Below are 17472 nucleotides of genomic sequence, written 5' to 3'. Positions count from 1 at the left end.
ATTTATATTCATCATTTTATTCCAATAATAATAATGATTTTATGTACAATGCAGGAGATATTTTCATATTTACCGGTTAGAAGACGACAAAAACGTGTAACTCACGCGCGTTAAAGGAGAGTGGAATGAAAGACAGGTAGAAGTAGAGCTTACGAAGACTAGTATGTGTAAATCAGTGCTGGGCTGTGATGTGACGCGTGTCCGTTAGCCAGCTGTATCCCAAATTCAACCAAATACAACCGCTTGCTCCAGTCACAGCCGGTGTCCCACCATTTTTACCGGCTTAACCGGTCATCCCTATCCTCTCTCTCATATAAAAACCTTCATTCATCCTTCGAAACCTTCCATCTTTCTTTCTTTCTATATTCAAAAATTTCATCTCATAAGTCATAAGTTCCTGAAATCAGTAGGTTTTGATTTTGATTTTGATTTTGATTTTTGATTCTAAAATGTTTATGGGTTGTAATACTCCGAAGAAGGATATGGATCGGATCAAAGGTCCATGGAGTCCTGAAGAGGACGACTTGCTTCAACAGCTTGTTGAGAAACATGGTGCTAGAAATTGGTCGTTAATTGGTAAATCTATACCTGGTAGATCTGGGAAATCGTGTAGGTTACGGTGGTGTAACCAGCTGTCGCCGCAGGTGGAACACCGTGCGTTTACGCCGGAGGAAGACGAGACGATTCTTCGTGCTCATGCTCGGTTTGGGAACAAGTGGGCGACGATTGCTCGGTTGTTGTCAGGTCGGACTGATAACGCCATTAAAAACCATTGGAACTCGACGTTGAAGAGAAAGTGTTCTTCGATGACGAATGAAGAGTTTAGTGAGTTTGCTATTCAACAGCCTTCGTTGAAAAGATCGGTTAGTGCTGGTTCGGCGGTTGCTGTTTCTGGTCGTTATTTGAATCCCGGTAGTCCGTCTGGATCTGATGTCAGTGATTCCAGCGTTCCGGCGATTTCGTCGTCGCACGTCTACCGGCCAGTCGCTCGAACAGGGGCGGTTGTTGCTCCGCAAATCGAAGTAGCAACGTCGTCTCCTCCGCCTCCGCCGCCTCAAACGAAAGATCCTCCGACTTTATTAAGTCTCTCGCTTCCTGGAGTCGAAAATGAAGAGTCTACAGCTGCTCCAACGCCGATGCAGTTAATGCCTCCATCGCCGGTAGCAAGTCCTTTACCTCCTCCGCCTCCCCCTCCGCCACTTCCTATCCATGCTATGCCGTTGCGGCAGGTCCCAGTCGATCGTTACAAAAACATAAACCTAAACAACGCAGACCTCATGTCATCGATTCCGATGGCGATTTCCTCCGCGATGCATCAGCTTAAGGTGTCTCAAAATCCGGTAACGGAAGTAGATCAACAGGATAAGGCTTTCACGCCGTTCAATGCAGAGTTTTTGTCTGTAATGCAAGAGATGATAAGAACAGAGGTCAGGAATTACATGACAGGAGTAGAACAAAATAACCACCACCAACGATCTGGAGAGGGTGGCGGAATGTGCATGAAACAGTCGGCGAATGGCGGTGGCGATGGGTTTAGGAACGCAGCGGTGGTGAAGAGAATCGGCATTAGCAAGATCGATTAGAAGTAGATTTGTTGATAGGTGATGATCGGAGAAGGCGCCCTGAAATCTTGAAAAATTGAGACGATGATCGGAGAAAGGGAAAGACAAAAACAATCTTTGTTATATTTCTCTATTTGTTAATTATAATTATATAAAATATGCCCAAAAAAAGAAAAAAAAAAGAAAAATAATCATGTACAGGGGTAATCTTGGAAATGTAAGAGCAACAGAGGGTAAAATGGAGATTATAAAAACCTTCTTTTTAGATCCAATTTCGTTGGTGTTTTTATTTTATTTTTACTTTTATTATAATTTTAAATCAGGAAGTTCTTGAAATTTGAAAGTATAATAAAATTTGGAAATATTTAATAAGATTCACTTGATTTATTTTCCACATGAAGATAATATCAAAGAAACGGGTTTTGGGCCGGAAACGGGTATTGGGTCGGATGTGGGTTAATTCTTTCGTTTTTTTAGCATGCAACATTTTTGTGGAGCTTCCGGCTTTTCCCTTAGTCATTGGATTACAAAGGCTTCGTTTGGATCAAAACCATTTATATAAAAGATTAACAATAAAAAAAATGTTTGAATGTTAGATGTTTACAACAAATCCCAAAACACGAAAATATGTAGATTGAGGCCTATTGCAAATATGCAGTGTCTTAAAACAGAAATTGTCCTGCTATGAGTCTATCTTGTGAATACAACAATCAATCAAGAGAAAATCTTGAGTCTGCTAAAATTCTCTATGTTCCCATCTTGATCTTTGAATTTCGAAAAAAATATAAGAATGTGTTTTTAATTAATCTCCAAATCTACTTTTGGTGATATATTTATAAGTTTCATATTGGCAGTTAATCATTCCTGACCAACACATGTTCAAATCGAAATGAATTGCTATTTAACTGTCTAACAGTTAATTAACACTTAACATATTCAATAATTAAATAAATGTCAAAATTTTAGAATTAATATATAAAAATATTAATTAGACAATGAGACCCTAAGGCCAATTTAACTAGACTAATCACCAAATCTAACTCAATCTCTTTAGCCCAAGTATTTAGTCATATTAATAAAATACTAATAGAAAGCTTCATAAGGGAGTAAAAGTTTCTTCTTAGTTCCAATACGGGACAAATCCCATAAATGTTATTTTCTTTAAACAAAGTTCCAACATAAAGGAGATGGAGATTTAAGAAATCACTAAAAAAATAACGAATTAGAAGAAATTGCAGAATCCAAGTGGTTGTCGTCTCGTGAAAGGCTTCCAAAAAGGAATTTGACGAATCAAATCATGGAATGTCACACGATAAAGAGGTTGGGTCCTAGATGAAATGACGAGTAAAATGGGACGTAGAGGGAGATGAAAACACAGAGTTATTCCATAGCATTACAAATAACAACAAAAGAAAGAACATTATTAATAGGTTAATCATTGGAGGGGATTGGGTAACAAATCAAAATCTTGTGAAAGAGGAAATATGACGTTTTTTTCTAAAGTAAATTTGATGAAGGTACTTTTCAAAGACCTAAGCTGATTAGTGGTCGTTTGAAGAAAATTTCCAATAATGTTTGTACTCCACTGAAAAATCAGTTTACACTTGAGGAAATTAAATTTTCGGTGTGGAGTTGTGGTAATGAGAAGCCACCGGGGACCGATAGGTTCACCTTCAATTTTCTTAAAGAATTTTGGGAAGTTATAAAATAGGATTGTTTGTAGTATTTTGAAGGATTTTGTAAATATTGGGACATTTCAAAAGGATGTAATTCATATTTTATCTCGTTGATTCCAAAAGTGTATGATATGTTTTTATTGAAAGATTTTAGATGTTGTATGTATAAGGTGTTTGCAAAAGTGTTGACAGTTCGTCTCAAGAAGGTGGACCGGAAAGGTAATAATTGTGTACAATCAAACATATGTGGAAAGAGGAAGTCTACTTGATGGCCCACTAATCGTAAATGAACTTCTTGCTTGGGGCAAGAAAGTTAAGAAGAAAGTGACAATATTCAAATTCGATTTCAAAAAAAGCCTTTGACTCATTGAATTAGGGCTTTTCTGGACTCTGTTATAGTACAAATGAACTTTGATGACAAATAGAGAAAGTTGATAAATGGGTGTTTAAATTCGAGTCGTGCGGATCTGCAGCCAAGGAGTTTAGCATTCAAGAGGTACGAGACAATGCAATCATTTATCTCCATTCCTATTTATACTTTCAATGGAGGACTGCATGTCCTAATGGAGGCGGTATTTGATAATCAAATGTTTACAAGGACCTCTTTGCCAAGTATTGGTCCTTCTTGGTCACATTTAATGTTTGGGGACGATGTGATGATTATTGGAGAATGATCCTAAATGAACATTATTAATCTTAATTGATCGGTTGCTTAGATGTTTTTATCTTGCATCCGTATTAAAATTCAATCTTCATAAAGTAAGATGCATAATGTGGGGGTTATAGCCCAGCGGTATCCGGTGTTGCCCTTCCTCCATGAGGTCAATGGTTCAAGTCCCACTGTGGACATAGGTGAAATAATTTAGGAGTAGTTTAGACTTTCTAGCATTATGAAGTGTGAGCCAACCTATTTCCCTTTTACCTGTCGTAGCTTACCCATTAGTGATAATATGAAGTTAAGCAAGAATTGGGACCTAGCCTTCTAAAAATTTTGTTTGAAGTTGGGTTTGTGGAAAACTAAAAATCTTTCATTGAGGAGCACTTAACTATTGTTGAATCCATTCTAGGGAGTCTCTCATTATATTATTTTTCTATATTTGAAGCTTCAAGAAAACTATCGACTTTCTTGAGGACATTAGAAGGATGTTTCTTTGGGGTGGAAGTGAAAAAAAAAGAATAAAAATGTTGTGTGCCTTGGCATTCCGTACTCAGAATGCAGGATTATGGTGGCCTAAGGGTAGGTTGTTTAAGAACTTTGAATTTAGCGCTTTTGAAAAATATGGTGGTGGAGAATGAAGGTGGAAGTGAATTCTCTTTATGTAAATTCTATAAAAGTTATGCATAATGTATCACTCATTGATGACAAGCGGATTCTGAAGCAATAAATTATGGGGACATGGTACAATATTAATCTTGTTAATGTTAGGATGGAAGATATATAGGTTTCCATGAAGAGTCTATTTAAACGAAAAATTTGTAATGGGGTTAGCATGCATTTTGAAGAAACAAAAGGATTAAAAATATTGCTTTAAAGGACATATATTTATCCTGATATTCTACTGAATCACTAAAAATTGTGTGATTTTTGAAAGGTTAAGTGTGGACATTAAATAGGGTACACGAATGCAATGGGCTTGGACGAGGCAACCTACAATATGGAGAGAATCAAGAGAATTAACATATATGATACAACTCATGAATAAAGTGGAGTTGAGCAGTGATCGAGATGGGTGGAAGTGGCTAGGAGACTCAACATGAGAGTTGTCTATTAAATCTTTACGATTTATGATGTCAAAAGTACAAGGGGTAGAAAATACAAATATAACACCAAATACAACAAACATAAACTCAAATAAATTGAATTTATATACAAGATTCACAATCAGAAAAACTGCTTGAATGTTTATGTTTACAACAAAATTCAAAAACACGAAAATATGTAGATTGTCAGGACAAAAATTGCCCTGGTATTAGTCTCTTTTAAGGATACAACAATCAATTAATAGTAAATTATGATTCTGGCAAAATTCTCTATGTTCCCATGATCCTTGAATTTTGAAAAAAATATAAAAAGAGTGTTTTTTCTGTAACACCCAAAATCTAACTTTTGATGATGTATTTATAGGTTTGATATTGGCAGTTAATCATTCCCAACAGACACACATGTTCAAATCGAAATTAACTACTAATTAACTGTTAATCATTCCCAACAGACACACATGTTCAAATCGAAATTAGCTACTAATTAACAATTAACATATTTAATAATTAAATAAATATCAAAAGTAGTCCAATTACCAAATCCAACCCAATCTTTTTATCCCGAGTATTTAGTGATATCAATAAAATACTTATGGAAGGCTTTATAAATGAGTAAAAGTTTCTTCTTACTTTCAATGTGGGACAAGTCTCATAAATGTTATTTTCATTAAACAAAGTTCCAACATAAAAGAGATGGAGATTTAAGAAATCACTAAAAAACTAACGAATTAGAAAAAATTGCAGAATCCATGCAGTTGTCGTCTCGTTAAAGGCTTCCAAAAAGGAATTTGATGAATCGAATCATGGAATGTGACACAATAAAGAGGTTGGGTATTATATGAAAATGGTGAGTAAGATGGGACGTGGAGGGAGATGAATGATTAATGGGTTAATCATTGGAGGGGATTGGGTAACAGATCAAAATCTTGTGAAAGAAGAAGCATGTCATTTTTTTCTAAAGTAAATTTTATGAATGTAATTTTCAAAGACCTAAGTTGATTGGTGGTTGTTTCAAGAAAATTTCCAATAATGTTTGTACTCCATTGGAGAATCTGTTTACATTTGAGGAAACTAAATTTGCGGTTTGGAGTTGTGGTAATAAGAAGCCACCGGGGACCGACGCGTTCACCTTTAATTTTCTGAAAGAATTTTGGGAAGTTATGAAATGGGATTGTTTGTAATATTTTGAAGGATTTTGTAAACATGGGAACATTTCAATAGGATGTAATTCATATTTTATCTCGTTGATTCCAAAAGTGTATGATCCGTTTTTATTGAAAGATTTTAGATGTTGTATGTATAAGGTGTTTGCAAAAGTGTTGGCAGTTCGTCTAAAAAAGGTGGACTGGAAAGGTAATAATTGTGTACAATCAACATATGTTAAAAGAGGAAGTATACTTGTTGGCCCACTAATCGTAAATGAACTTCATGTTTGGGGCAAGAAAGTTAAGAAGAAAGTGATAATATTCAAATTCGATTTCAAAAAAGCCTTTGACTCATTGAATTGGGGATTTTTTGGACTTTGTTATGGTACAAATGAACTTTGATGTCAAATGGAGAAAGTTAATAAGTGGGTGTTTAAAGTCAGGTTGTGCTTCTATCTTGGTGAATGGATCTGCAACCAATGAATTTAGCATTAAAGAGGTGTGAGACAAGGAGATCCTTTATCTCCATTTCTATTTATACTTGCAATGGAGGGACTTCATGTCTTAATGGAGGGAGTATCTGATAATCAAATGTTTACAAGGACCTCTTTACCAAATATTGGTCCTTTTTGGTCACATTTAATGTTTGGGGACGATGTGATGTTTATTGGAGAATGGTCCTAAATGAACATTATTAATCTTAATTGATCAGTTGCTTAGATGTTTTTATCTTGCATCAATATTAAAATTCAATCTTCATAAAAGTAAGATGCATAGTGTCGGGGTCGACCACTCGAAGATTGCTAAACTTGCTAGCATTATGAATAGTGAGCCAACCTATTTAGCTTACCCATTAGTGATAATATGTAGTTAAGCAATAATTGGGACCTAGCCTTCTAAAATTTTCGTTTGAAGTTGGGTTTGTGGAAAGCTAAAAATCTTTCATTTAGGAGCACTTAGCTATTGTTGAATCCATTCTAGGGAGTCTCTCATTATATTATTTTTCTATATTTGTAGCTTCAAAAAAACTATCGACTTTCTTGAGGACATTAGAAGGAAGTTTCTTTGGGGTGGAAGTGAAAAAAGAAAAAAAATGTTGTGTGACTTGGTAATCCGTACTTAGTCTACAGGATTATGGTGGGCTTAGGGTAGGTTGTTCAAGAACCATGAATTTAGCGCTTTTGAAAAAATGGTGGTGGAGATTGAAGGTGGAAGTGAATTCTCTTTAGGAAAATTCTATAAAAGTTATGCATAATATACCACTCATTGATGACTAGCTGACTCTGAAGCAATAAATTATGGGGACATGGTTCAATATTAATCTTGTTAATGTTAGGATGGAAGAAATATAGGTTTCCATGAAGTGTCTATTTAAATGAAAAATTTGTAATGGGGTTAGCATGAACTTTGAAGAAACAAAAGGATTAAAAATATTGCTTTAAAGGACATGTATTTATCCTTATATTCTACCGAATCACTAAAACTTGTGTGATTTTTGAAAGGTTAAGTGTGGACATTAAATAGGGTACACGAATGAAATGGACCTGGACGAGGCAACCTACAAGATGTTGAGAATCAAGCGATTTAGCATATATTATACAACTCATGAATTAAGTGGAGTTGAGTAGTGATCAAGATGGGTGGAAGTGGTTAGGAGACTCAACATGAGACTTGTCTATTAAATCTTTACGATTTATGATGTCAGGTTTACAAGGGGTCGAAAATATGTATGAGTTCATATGGGTAAAATGGATTCCACTAAAGGTAAATGGATATGTGTGGAGGTAATATAAAAATAGAATTCATATGGCTCTGAATCTTGATATCAAAGGTATTAACATGAATTCCCTGTTGTGATGTGACCTTAATCGATGTTCTTGATATGGCTTGGGGAGTTTGGTTATAAACAGTTTAGCCCCTATACGATCTATTTGTTTGTTGTTGTTAATGTTAAAAAGTGTTGTGGAGTAATGACCATTATGTCCTTGGATGCCCTTTACAAACTATAAGGGCTATATGGGTTATTTTTGTGGAGTAATGAAAATTTTACCCCCAGATGCTATGTGTGTTTGCTGTTGTTGATGTTAAAAGTTTTATGGTCTAATGACCATTTTGCCACTAGATGTCATGTACAACTATAAGGGGGTATTCTTGGTAACTGGGTTAGAAACTGATTGGGTTAGAAGTTCTGATTGTGTTAACTTCTGACTGAAACTTAGTGTTTGAGTTTGTATATGTATGACTATGCAAAATGACTATATTACCATCAAACAACATTTTTATAATAATTTCTTTATGATTTACCGTTTAGTTTATAACATTACATTCATTATAAATGCACAATATGTACCTACCCCTACCTTTTATCAACTGATTTTCTAATTGGTGGTTCATAAATATTCATTGAATTCGATTTTATCATGCCCAACAACCCATATATGTTTAAAATTTGATGTCTATATAACCATCTATATATGCTTTTTAAGATAGGATTTTCAAGATACTTGATCTTTCTTGATCTTCAATGATTATTTTTAATGTTATGTTTTAGTAATATATATGTGCGATATGAGTAATGAAAATACTTCCTCTATTGTTCATAGAAAAGCTCATGGTGCAAGCTTATAAAATAAATGACCCCCCCCCCCCCTTATGTTCTTACAATACTCTAATATGAGGATTATAAAATTAATGATATTTGAGCATTTGACTTTTTTCTGGTGCTAAAAAAGAGGATTATTATTCATCATGGTTCATTTCGACCGTTTTACCTTTTTTAGTAATGTCATATATTGTTTCACATATGGCTGATTTCATCAAGTTCTTTCATTCCAACTTTATCACATTTTATGTTTAAAACTAAAGCTCGCAAGTGGGGACTAGAAAGTTCAAAGCATTCCTCAATTGTAGGTTCAATGACATCAAGAAAATTTAAAGATGAGACGTCAGTTGGGTAATGCAAGACATCAAAATTATTAAAATTAATGATTTCTCCGTCAAACTCCATAAAAAGTGCACCATTATAATTTTCAATTTTAGTTTTATCTGTTTTTTAAAATAGTCTTCCTAAAAGAATAAGATTGGAGTTTAGGGCATCATCACTTCAATATCAAAGACCTAATAATTTATTTGATATACTGATTCATTCACTTGAACCAATATGTCATCTAATACATCTTTTGGGTTTACTATAGAACGTTCGGTCAACTGGATTGCCATCTTACTTTTCTTCAGCAGTCCCACATTTAATGTTTTAAAAATTAAATAAGGTGGGAAATGAAATATATTTATCCCCAAGAGTCATTATAGAATGATATTGTTAATAACATATGATCCTATAGGGTCACACCTTATAACAAGTTACTACTAATTGATTATTTATTAGAGTAATTTTGATTATTAATAAATATCAACACTTTTATTTAATTGGAAAAACATTATTTCATGAAAATAATATTTTACAAACATATTAAGAATTATTATTTATAGGAAATAATAACACATGAGAAAATAAACTAGTTGTATCCAAAAGGTATGAATATAAATTTTGTGTACAACATATTGGACACTTAGAGTAAGTCTTTTAGTTAGGATCCAACTACTAAATACATGATTGTGAAAACTACACTCCAATTTTTGACTTCTTGGCCTTATGGTCGAAAGTTGCTAGGAGAAGGAAAGGTTGGAGAGTGGTGTTGTTTCTTACACACCTTACTTGTCATTTGAAGACCATACTTTCATTTATGATATATATGACTTTAGTACATACTTACAAGTATAAAAAAAAGCATAACTACCATGAAAGGTTTGGTTTTTACTTGCATTATTCTCTCAAAAGAAGACTGCCATATTTTCATGAATATGATCTTATTTCCCACCCTTCTTCTTGCATTTGGTTCTTGGATTAAGAGCATAAATGTTGCTTCTCTTTAAGGTTCATTTGGTATGAACTTTTATAACTTAAGAACAACATATATATACAACTGAAGACTAGCATTTTTGGTGGTTGATTCTTGCTTGGTGGATACTTCTAGATAAGCTCTTCTTTTAGTTGTTTGCCATCTTCATCAACTTTAGAATTGCCAAAAGAAACCAAGGACTTCAAAGGTTGTAAACTTATTCATTTCTATGGTTGTTTCAGTCTTCCTAAGCTTTGAAAAATGATCCTTGGTGGATAAAATGGTTTTAGTTTATTCAAATATAAAATCTTTCCATTGCTAATCACGTCAAGCTTGACACTCTAATTAGACTATATTTTTTTAATAAAACCCAATAATTTGTATCACAACCATTTTTGCAAGCTTGGTTAGAGTATTTGATAAGATGTTATTTCTTTGTTTTTGGAAAACATTGATGGTTTTTTTTGTAAGAAAATCCATACATATTTTCTATGAAAACTTTATAATTGTTATTTTTTAGTGACAAAAGTTTACATGTAATTTTGGTCACCAAAAGTTGTCATAGAAAAACAGAGTGTCGTTATATATAACTTTGTGTGCGTGTGTGTGTGTGTCTATATATATATATATATATATATATATATATATATATATATATATATGATGTGCATAAACTAGCCATGGACCTCTTGTGAATGTGTTTGTGTTGATTTATTGAATTGGTTGGAATATATATATATATATATATATATATATATATATATATATATATATATATATGTGTGTGTGTGTGTGTGTGTATGTGTAGGTGTGTATGTATGTATGTATGTATGTATGTATAATGTGTGCAAACTAGCTATTGACCTCTTGTGAATGTGTTTGTGTTGATTTGTTAAAAGGGTTGTAATATTTATTTGTTTATATGATATGTAATAATTAAATAGATAGTTTTTATTTTGTTTATTTTTGTAAGTAATAGATTAGTTTTAGAAATGTTTTATTAATGTAAAAATGTAACAAGAATGAAGATGGTGACCATTTTCAAGATCAAAAGTTTATAAACTTGATTTTGTTAAAGTTTGTCAAAGCTTATAAAATTATTTGTATAAACTTGCTACATGGTGTTGAAGCAAGTGGGAGGATGACAACTTTTACAAGATTTTTTGGTCCCTTAATGTCCCTTTAGGAATTGACTTGATATTTTTGTGTTGGCTCACAAAATGTCACTTGATGGTTGGTTTATGCACATATGGTTTGCATGCTTGTGTTGTTTAAATTTATGTTTATATTGCGTTATTATTGTTCAATTAAATTTCACATGTATAAAATATTTTGAACATAAATAACATCATAAGGAGTTTAATTTTAATGAAATTTGTAATTTAACGTAAGATGATAAAAATGTTTAAAAATAAAACATGATTTATTATTTAAAACTAGCTAACGATAGAAAATGGCAATTTTCAAGATTAAAATTATATAAGTTTAAAATTGACATTTTATAAACCTATCAAACTTCAAACTTATTTTTATAAAAGGTAGTTTTATTAAAAGTTTTATAAATGTTCTTAAGCGCTCAAATGGTAAAACTTAATACTAGTTAATAAATTTAAAATTTGATCGCGTCATATTTATAAAATTTGGATTTTATGAAAGAACATTGTTTAAATGTGATTTTTCATAAGAATGTTAAAATGTGATTTAAAATAAAAGGTATACCATGGTTTATTGGATGCATGCAATAACCATGATATAATATGTTTTTTAAACCAGAATTTTAAAAATATTAAAGACCTCCTAAAAAAACTTCAAATCTATGCAATCCTATTTGAATAGTACCCACACATCTCTTGTATGCACTAGTGGAAAAAAGGTAACCTAACCGCTTAGTGTTATCTTTTGATGGCCATGATGTATTCACGATTTCTTTAACCAAGTTATAGGCTGATTACACAAGTTCTTTAAACTAGATGATTTGATTGGAAATATGTTTTTATAAAGATCACGTAAGCAATAGAGATCTAAGGCATATATGAGATCAAACATGTCTATTAAACTTTGTTATTAGAGATTGTAACACCCATAAAAATTGAGCCAAATTAAAACATTTTAATTCATTCAAAACCATTCAGTTCATACATCTCGTTTTCAAAATAGTTTAAACATCAGAGTATCCCCCAGGATCATATCACATAAATTATAAAACATGAGGAGCGGTACGATCACGCCTTCGCCTTGCCACGATCTCCTGAAGTACCTGAAACAATACACTGAATTGTAAGCCCGAAAGCTTAGTGAGTTACCCCCAAAATACCAACCACACATAAACATACTCATAACATATCACAAATAGAACAACCATGCACAACGGGTCTACTGTGTGACTGGTCCGCCCGCACCGGGCCTTCAGTCCACCTGGTCCACCCTCCAAATCTAGCCATGTACATCGAGTCTACAGTGTGATTGGTCCGCCCGCACCGGGCCTTCAATCCACCTGGTCCACTCTCTGAGTCCACAGTATGACTGGTCCGCCCACACCGGGCCTTCAGTCGGCCTGGTCCACTCTCCGAGCCTCGGCACGTCTGGTCCGCCCTCTTGGGGCCTTCAGCCTATCCGGACCGCTCGCTGGGCCTTCGGAATATCCGGTCCGCCCTGGGTATGTTGGCCTACAGCACAAAGTAGGACCCGCCTCAACCCAACCCCCGTCAAACAACCATGTGCACATAAACAATTAATCGCATAACAAGTCCTTAACCAGACAAACAGTCTAACAGATCACATAGCATATCAACATCCTAACCAGGATTCTGACCTAACCGGTCACTAGCATAACATTACCCTATATACCGGGTACCGACCTTAAATAGGTCACTAACATAATACCATCCTAAATACCAGGATGCAGATCTAGCAAAGCAATAACATAACAAACAATACCCAGATTTCCATCCGATAAAAGGGTCGGCCTTGGTGCCGTAGACCCTGTCGATATAGTGAGGATAACTCACCTGCAATTGCCAACTGAAAAGATACGACCAAGCTGCTCCGACCACCGACACGAACTTCACCACAGAACACTACCAAAGAACCAATACCAAAATTACCAAAATACCCTTGGAAGTCAAACTGGTCAACTCTTGGTCAAAGTCAAAGTCCTCAGTCAAAGTAAACCTTCCTGGTTGACTCTACTCGCCGAGTCAGCCCGTCGACTCGCCGAGTTCTTATACTCAGAAAACTCCCATAACACGACTCAACTCGCCGAGTCACCCCAAGACTCGTCGAGTTCAACGATCTCGGAATCCCATCCTGTCCAACTCACTGAGTCGCCAACCAACTCACTAATCCAAAGCTTTAACCAAAAAAGGTTGGGTTCTGCGACCAGACTCGCCGAGTCCAAGAACAGACTCGCCGAGTCCAAGGCAATCTTCAACAGACTCGCCGAGTTGTTCTTCCACCTCGTCGAGTCCAAGAACAGACTCGTCGAGTCCAAGGCAATCTTTAACAGACTCGCCGAGTTGTTCTTCCACCTCGTCGAGTCCAAGGCACTCTTCATACAACTCGTCGAGTACACCCATGTGACTCGCCGAGTCTCTCCAGTTCTCAATCCATATAGAGGCTTTTCGAGCCATGCAGGGGCTCCAATCCATAGATCCACTCTTCTACAGCCTAACCCTCACATAAAGTTGCAAACTTTACGTGAAACCAAGGAGATATAAGCCTAAAACACTCTAGGGCTAGGGTTTATGACAAAGGGGCTTCACCAATAACTCTTAGACAAGAGCTTTATGACATTATGGACCATCACAAGCCTAGATCTGAAGTAGCAACCTCAGATCTAAGCCTCTAACTCGAAATAGCTCACAATCATACCAAAAATGCCCCAAATCTCAAATGATAAAAGATCTAGATACAAAAGAGCCCAAGCAACAGATTAACACCTCCAATATATGCTCCAACTGAAGTAGATCCCGGATCTACACCACTCCTATGCAACAAGTCTCTTGATCTTCAAGCCCCTTTCCAAGATTTTCTCCTCCAAGGCTCTATTCTCTCTATTAATGGAGGCTCACTCGAATCTAGGGTTTCCTGGAACTCTCTGGGGGAATAGGAGGCTGGGAGAAGGACATAAAGTCCTTTAAATAGGGTGCAACCCTCGGGATTAGGGTTTTCTTATTCCAGCACCAACTCGTCGAGCACGTCTTCCGACTCGGCGAGTTGGCCACCTAACCCGCGATCAATCCCGCTCCGACTCGACGAGTAGCACACCTACTCGTCGAGTAGCTTCCTTAATTTACACTTAGCACCCTCCAACTTCTTGCTTCCGAACTTGGGATGTTACAATTCTCCCCCACTTAAATTAGGCTTCGTCCTCGAAGCCTACGGCAACACAAACTTCCGGATGATACTCCCACAATGCATCCACTGATCTCAAACCGACCCAGATTCCTTCAAACACAGTTATCGAATCCCTAAAATCCACCTCGTCCCTTGCAGGGTCCTGATAACTGCTTCAAGCCGGCCACCGGCTTCTTTTCTCTGATGACAACACTCATCAACTATGTGCCACCTGAAGACACTACCTTACTTCTGTCTTACGCATTCATTCGCCACCTGCGAAAACTGGATACCATGCTAAACCACCGGATCTTGACCCAGTATTAAATCGCTATCTTTCGCCCAACTGGCGCTACCCCTATTAACTTGCACCGATGGAAACTCATCCCGTTTCCTCCCTGGATCAAATCCCTTATCGCGCTGACATGATGGAACATTTCACAGCTTCCGAGCAACCCTCTTGAACACCCAGCTATAACGTTCATACACATCGTACCTGGACCAATCAGCCTCGGGCTGGAAGACCAGACACGCCTACAATGGTCCAGCCATCCCTAGGATGGAACACCACTACATCCATAGCTCATGACCACAACCATAATTCGGAATCCAAGGATCTATCCTTGCATCACTTCCGAGCTCCCCTGACTCCGCGTCAGTGTTAACCGTTCCAAAACCTCAACGGGCATCCAACCCGTATGTGCTTCCATATATCTGGTACAATCCCAGTGCTTACTACCAATAACCGAAGGTGTAACATCCCGAAATTCAGGTACAACTATTTAACCCTTCTCTTTTGTCAAGTTGTCAAGATTAGCCCTTGAGTGGAAATTGTAGCAAATGAGTACGCTGGGCGTACTCAAGAGTACGCTGCGCGTACTCATGCGCTTATTTTGGACGCGGACTCGCCTAGGTACGCTGGGCATACCCAGGGTTACGTTGGGCGTAGTTGGCCCAGGTGCAAAACCCTAATTGTGGCTTGAGGGCTATAAAAGGAATGAGATGGTCTTGTCCCCAGCCACCATCCCTCAGAGAGGAACCCTAGAAGAGCAACTTTATCGTTCTAAAGCTAGTGTGTGTGTTCTTGAGCAAGAAAGTGCCTTTGTGTGTTAGTAAAGAAGAAGAGGAGGTTCTTGTGGAGGCTAGAAGTTGGAGTACAAGCTTGGATCTGAGTTCTACAGAGGGAGGAGCTTTACTTGGAGGTATAAAGCTCAAAGCTTTCCTTGTTATTTTTGATTTGTGCTTTATGGACCATTTCTAGGGTTAAAGTCCCAAAGGTGGAGACTTTATGAGCATAAAGGACTCCATGGACCTAGATCTGTCCCATTTCAGTGATATTTGTGTTATAGATCCATAAAGTTTCCATCTTGGTCGTTGATATGAGGTCATGCTTGAATTATGAGCTTTCTAGAGTTGGGAAATGGAATGTTATGGGTGTTAGTGACTTGTCCAGCCATGCAAAGGATTAAAGTCACCAACTTTATGGATTAAGAGGCTTAGAAATGGTCAGATCTAAAAGTTGGACGTGGGTCTTAACTGTTTAAGACCTCAAGAGCTAAGGAGTCTGAAACTGGGAGTTACGCTGGGCGTAATCCCAGTACGCGCGGCGTAGGGGGTCGCGTTCCCCGTTTCTGTGAGGTCGCCGGGTACGCCCAGCGTACAGGCTTGGTACGCGCAGCGTAACCCGGAGGGTTGACTTTTGTTGACTTTTAGGGTTTGGTCAACAATTGGACTTTTGGGACCATTGAGGGGTAAACTGGTCTTTTAACCTTCTGAGAGGACATAGGAAGGGATTAGTCTAGCCTTGAGAGCCGTTAATGATTTGAAATAATTACTTTATGTGATTAGGCGGGGCTAGGTCGTTGTTTCGAGATTCAGGGATATCGAGCACGTGAGTTACTAGACATCATACGAGGTGAGTCTTCTCACTATACTGTACCTGGAAGGGTACTTATGTGTGACCGGAAGGTCTTGTATGCTATGATGTATGTGCTATATGCGGTTATGTGATATGTATGTGCTAGGTATGATTATGTATGATATGGACCGGAAGGTCAAGGGGTTACGGACCGGAAGGTCGATATGGGTAGGACCGGAAGGTCTACCGGGATTTGGGACAGGAGTCCCCTGAGACACATGGATCAGAAGATCCTACAGAGTTGTGGCCTGGAAAGGTGTATGTGTGGCATGTGGTATTTTGGGGAACTCACTAAGCATTTATGCTTACAGTTGTTATGATATGTGTTTCAGGTACTAGCGAGGACCGTGGGAAGGCGCTGACATGATCCGTACACACTTATGGAGTTTATGTTATTGAGATTCTGGGACATGTTTTTTTTATAACACAGTGACACATTATGTATTGTGATTATCATGTGAATGAAAGTATGATTTAAAAATGAAAAATTGTTTTGAAAATTTACGTTGTTACAGAAGGACTTCCGATCATCCTTTTACTCTGCTGCCTTCCTCTCAGAGGACCCACACTCCTTCCGGAGCTACATACCTTCCCTTTCCAGGAAGTCTACTCAACAACCCTTACCGCACCTATAAGTGCCACTGAGCTAAACTCCACTCTACACTATCCATGTAGAGCAACTGCTATTCTCGAACTCCCATATACTCCGAATCCGATCACATAATTAACTAGGCCCACGCACGGCCTCCGACCGACTCCATCATCATGTTCAATACTTGAGGCCAGACCATATCGATTACTATTGCATGGCGACATATTCACTCATTCTCCGCATACAGATCTACTAACACATACAGAGGCTTCAGCATGACTGGACCGCCTTACCAGGCCTTCAGCCTATCTGGACCACTCTCAGAACCTTCAGCATGTCTGGACCGCCCTCCTGGGCCTTCAGCCTGGCTGGACCGTTCCCCGAGCCTTCGGTCTGACTGGTACGCCTTCTGGCCTTCAGTCTATCCGGACCGCTCAAAACTGTTGTACACCATCCTGAACCATTCTTCCTGGGAATCTCTCCCGTGCATACTGTTCTAGCCCTCTTGGGGTTCCGAACTCCAGCTCTATTCCATATACTCAATTCCCGGCCTAACCCTATGCCTTACAATAATCAGTCACCTT

The 17472-nt window shown here is 37.2% G+C and overlaps 1 protein-coding gene across 1 annotated transcript; it reads left to right on the top strand.

The window, feature by feature from the left end:
* Positions 1-342: 342 nt before the first annotated feature.
* MYBR1 (myb domain protein r1) lies at positions 343-1834 on the top strand. Its single transcript, XM_079085984.1, has one exon. It carries the CDS (start codon positions 450-452, stop codon positions 1581-1583), a length of 1134 nt encoding a protein of 377 aa, XP_078942110.1. The 5' UTR covers positions 343-449; the 3' UTR covers positions 1584-1834.
* The last annotated feature ends 15638 nt before the right edge of the window (positions 1835-17472 follow it).

This window comes from Lactuca virosa, chromosome 3, assembly GCF_052849685.1.
Source record: "Lactuca virosa cultivar CGN04683 chromosome 3, Lactuca_virosa_CGN04683_v6, whole genome shotgun sequence".
NCBI lineage: Eukaryota > Viridiplantae > Streptophyta > Magnoliopsida > Asterales > Asteraceae > Lactuca > Lactuca virosa.
The sequence above is the reverse complement of the archived record's forward strand: the minus strand, read 5'-3'. Positions and strand labels throughout refer to the sequence as shown.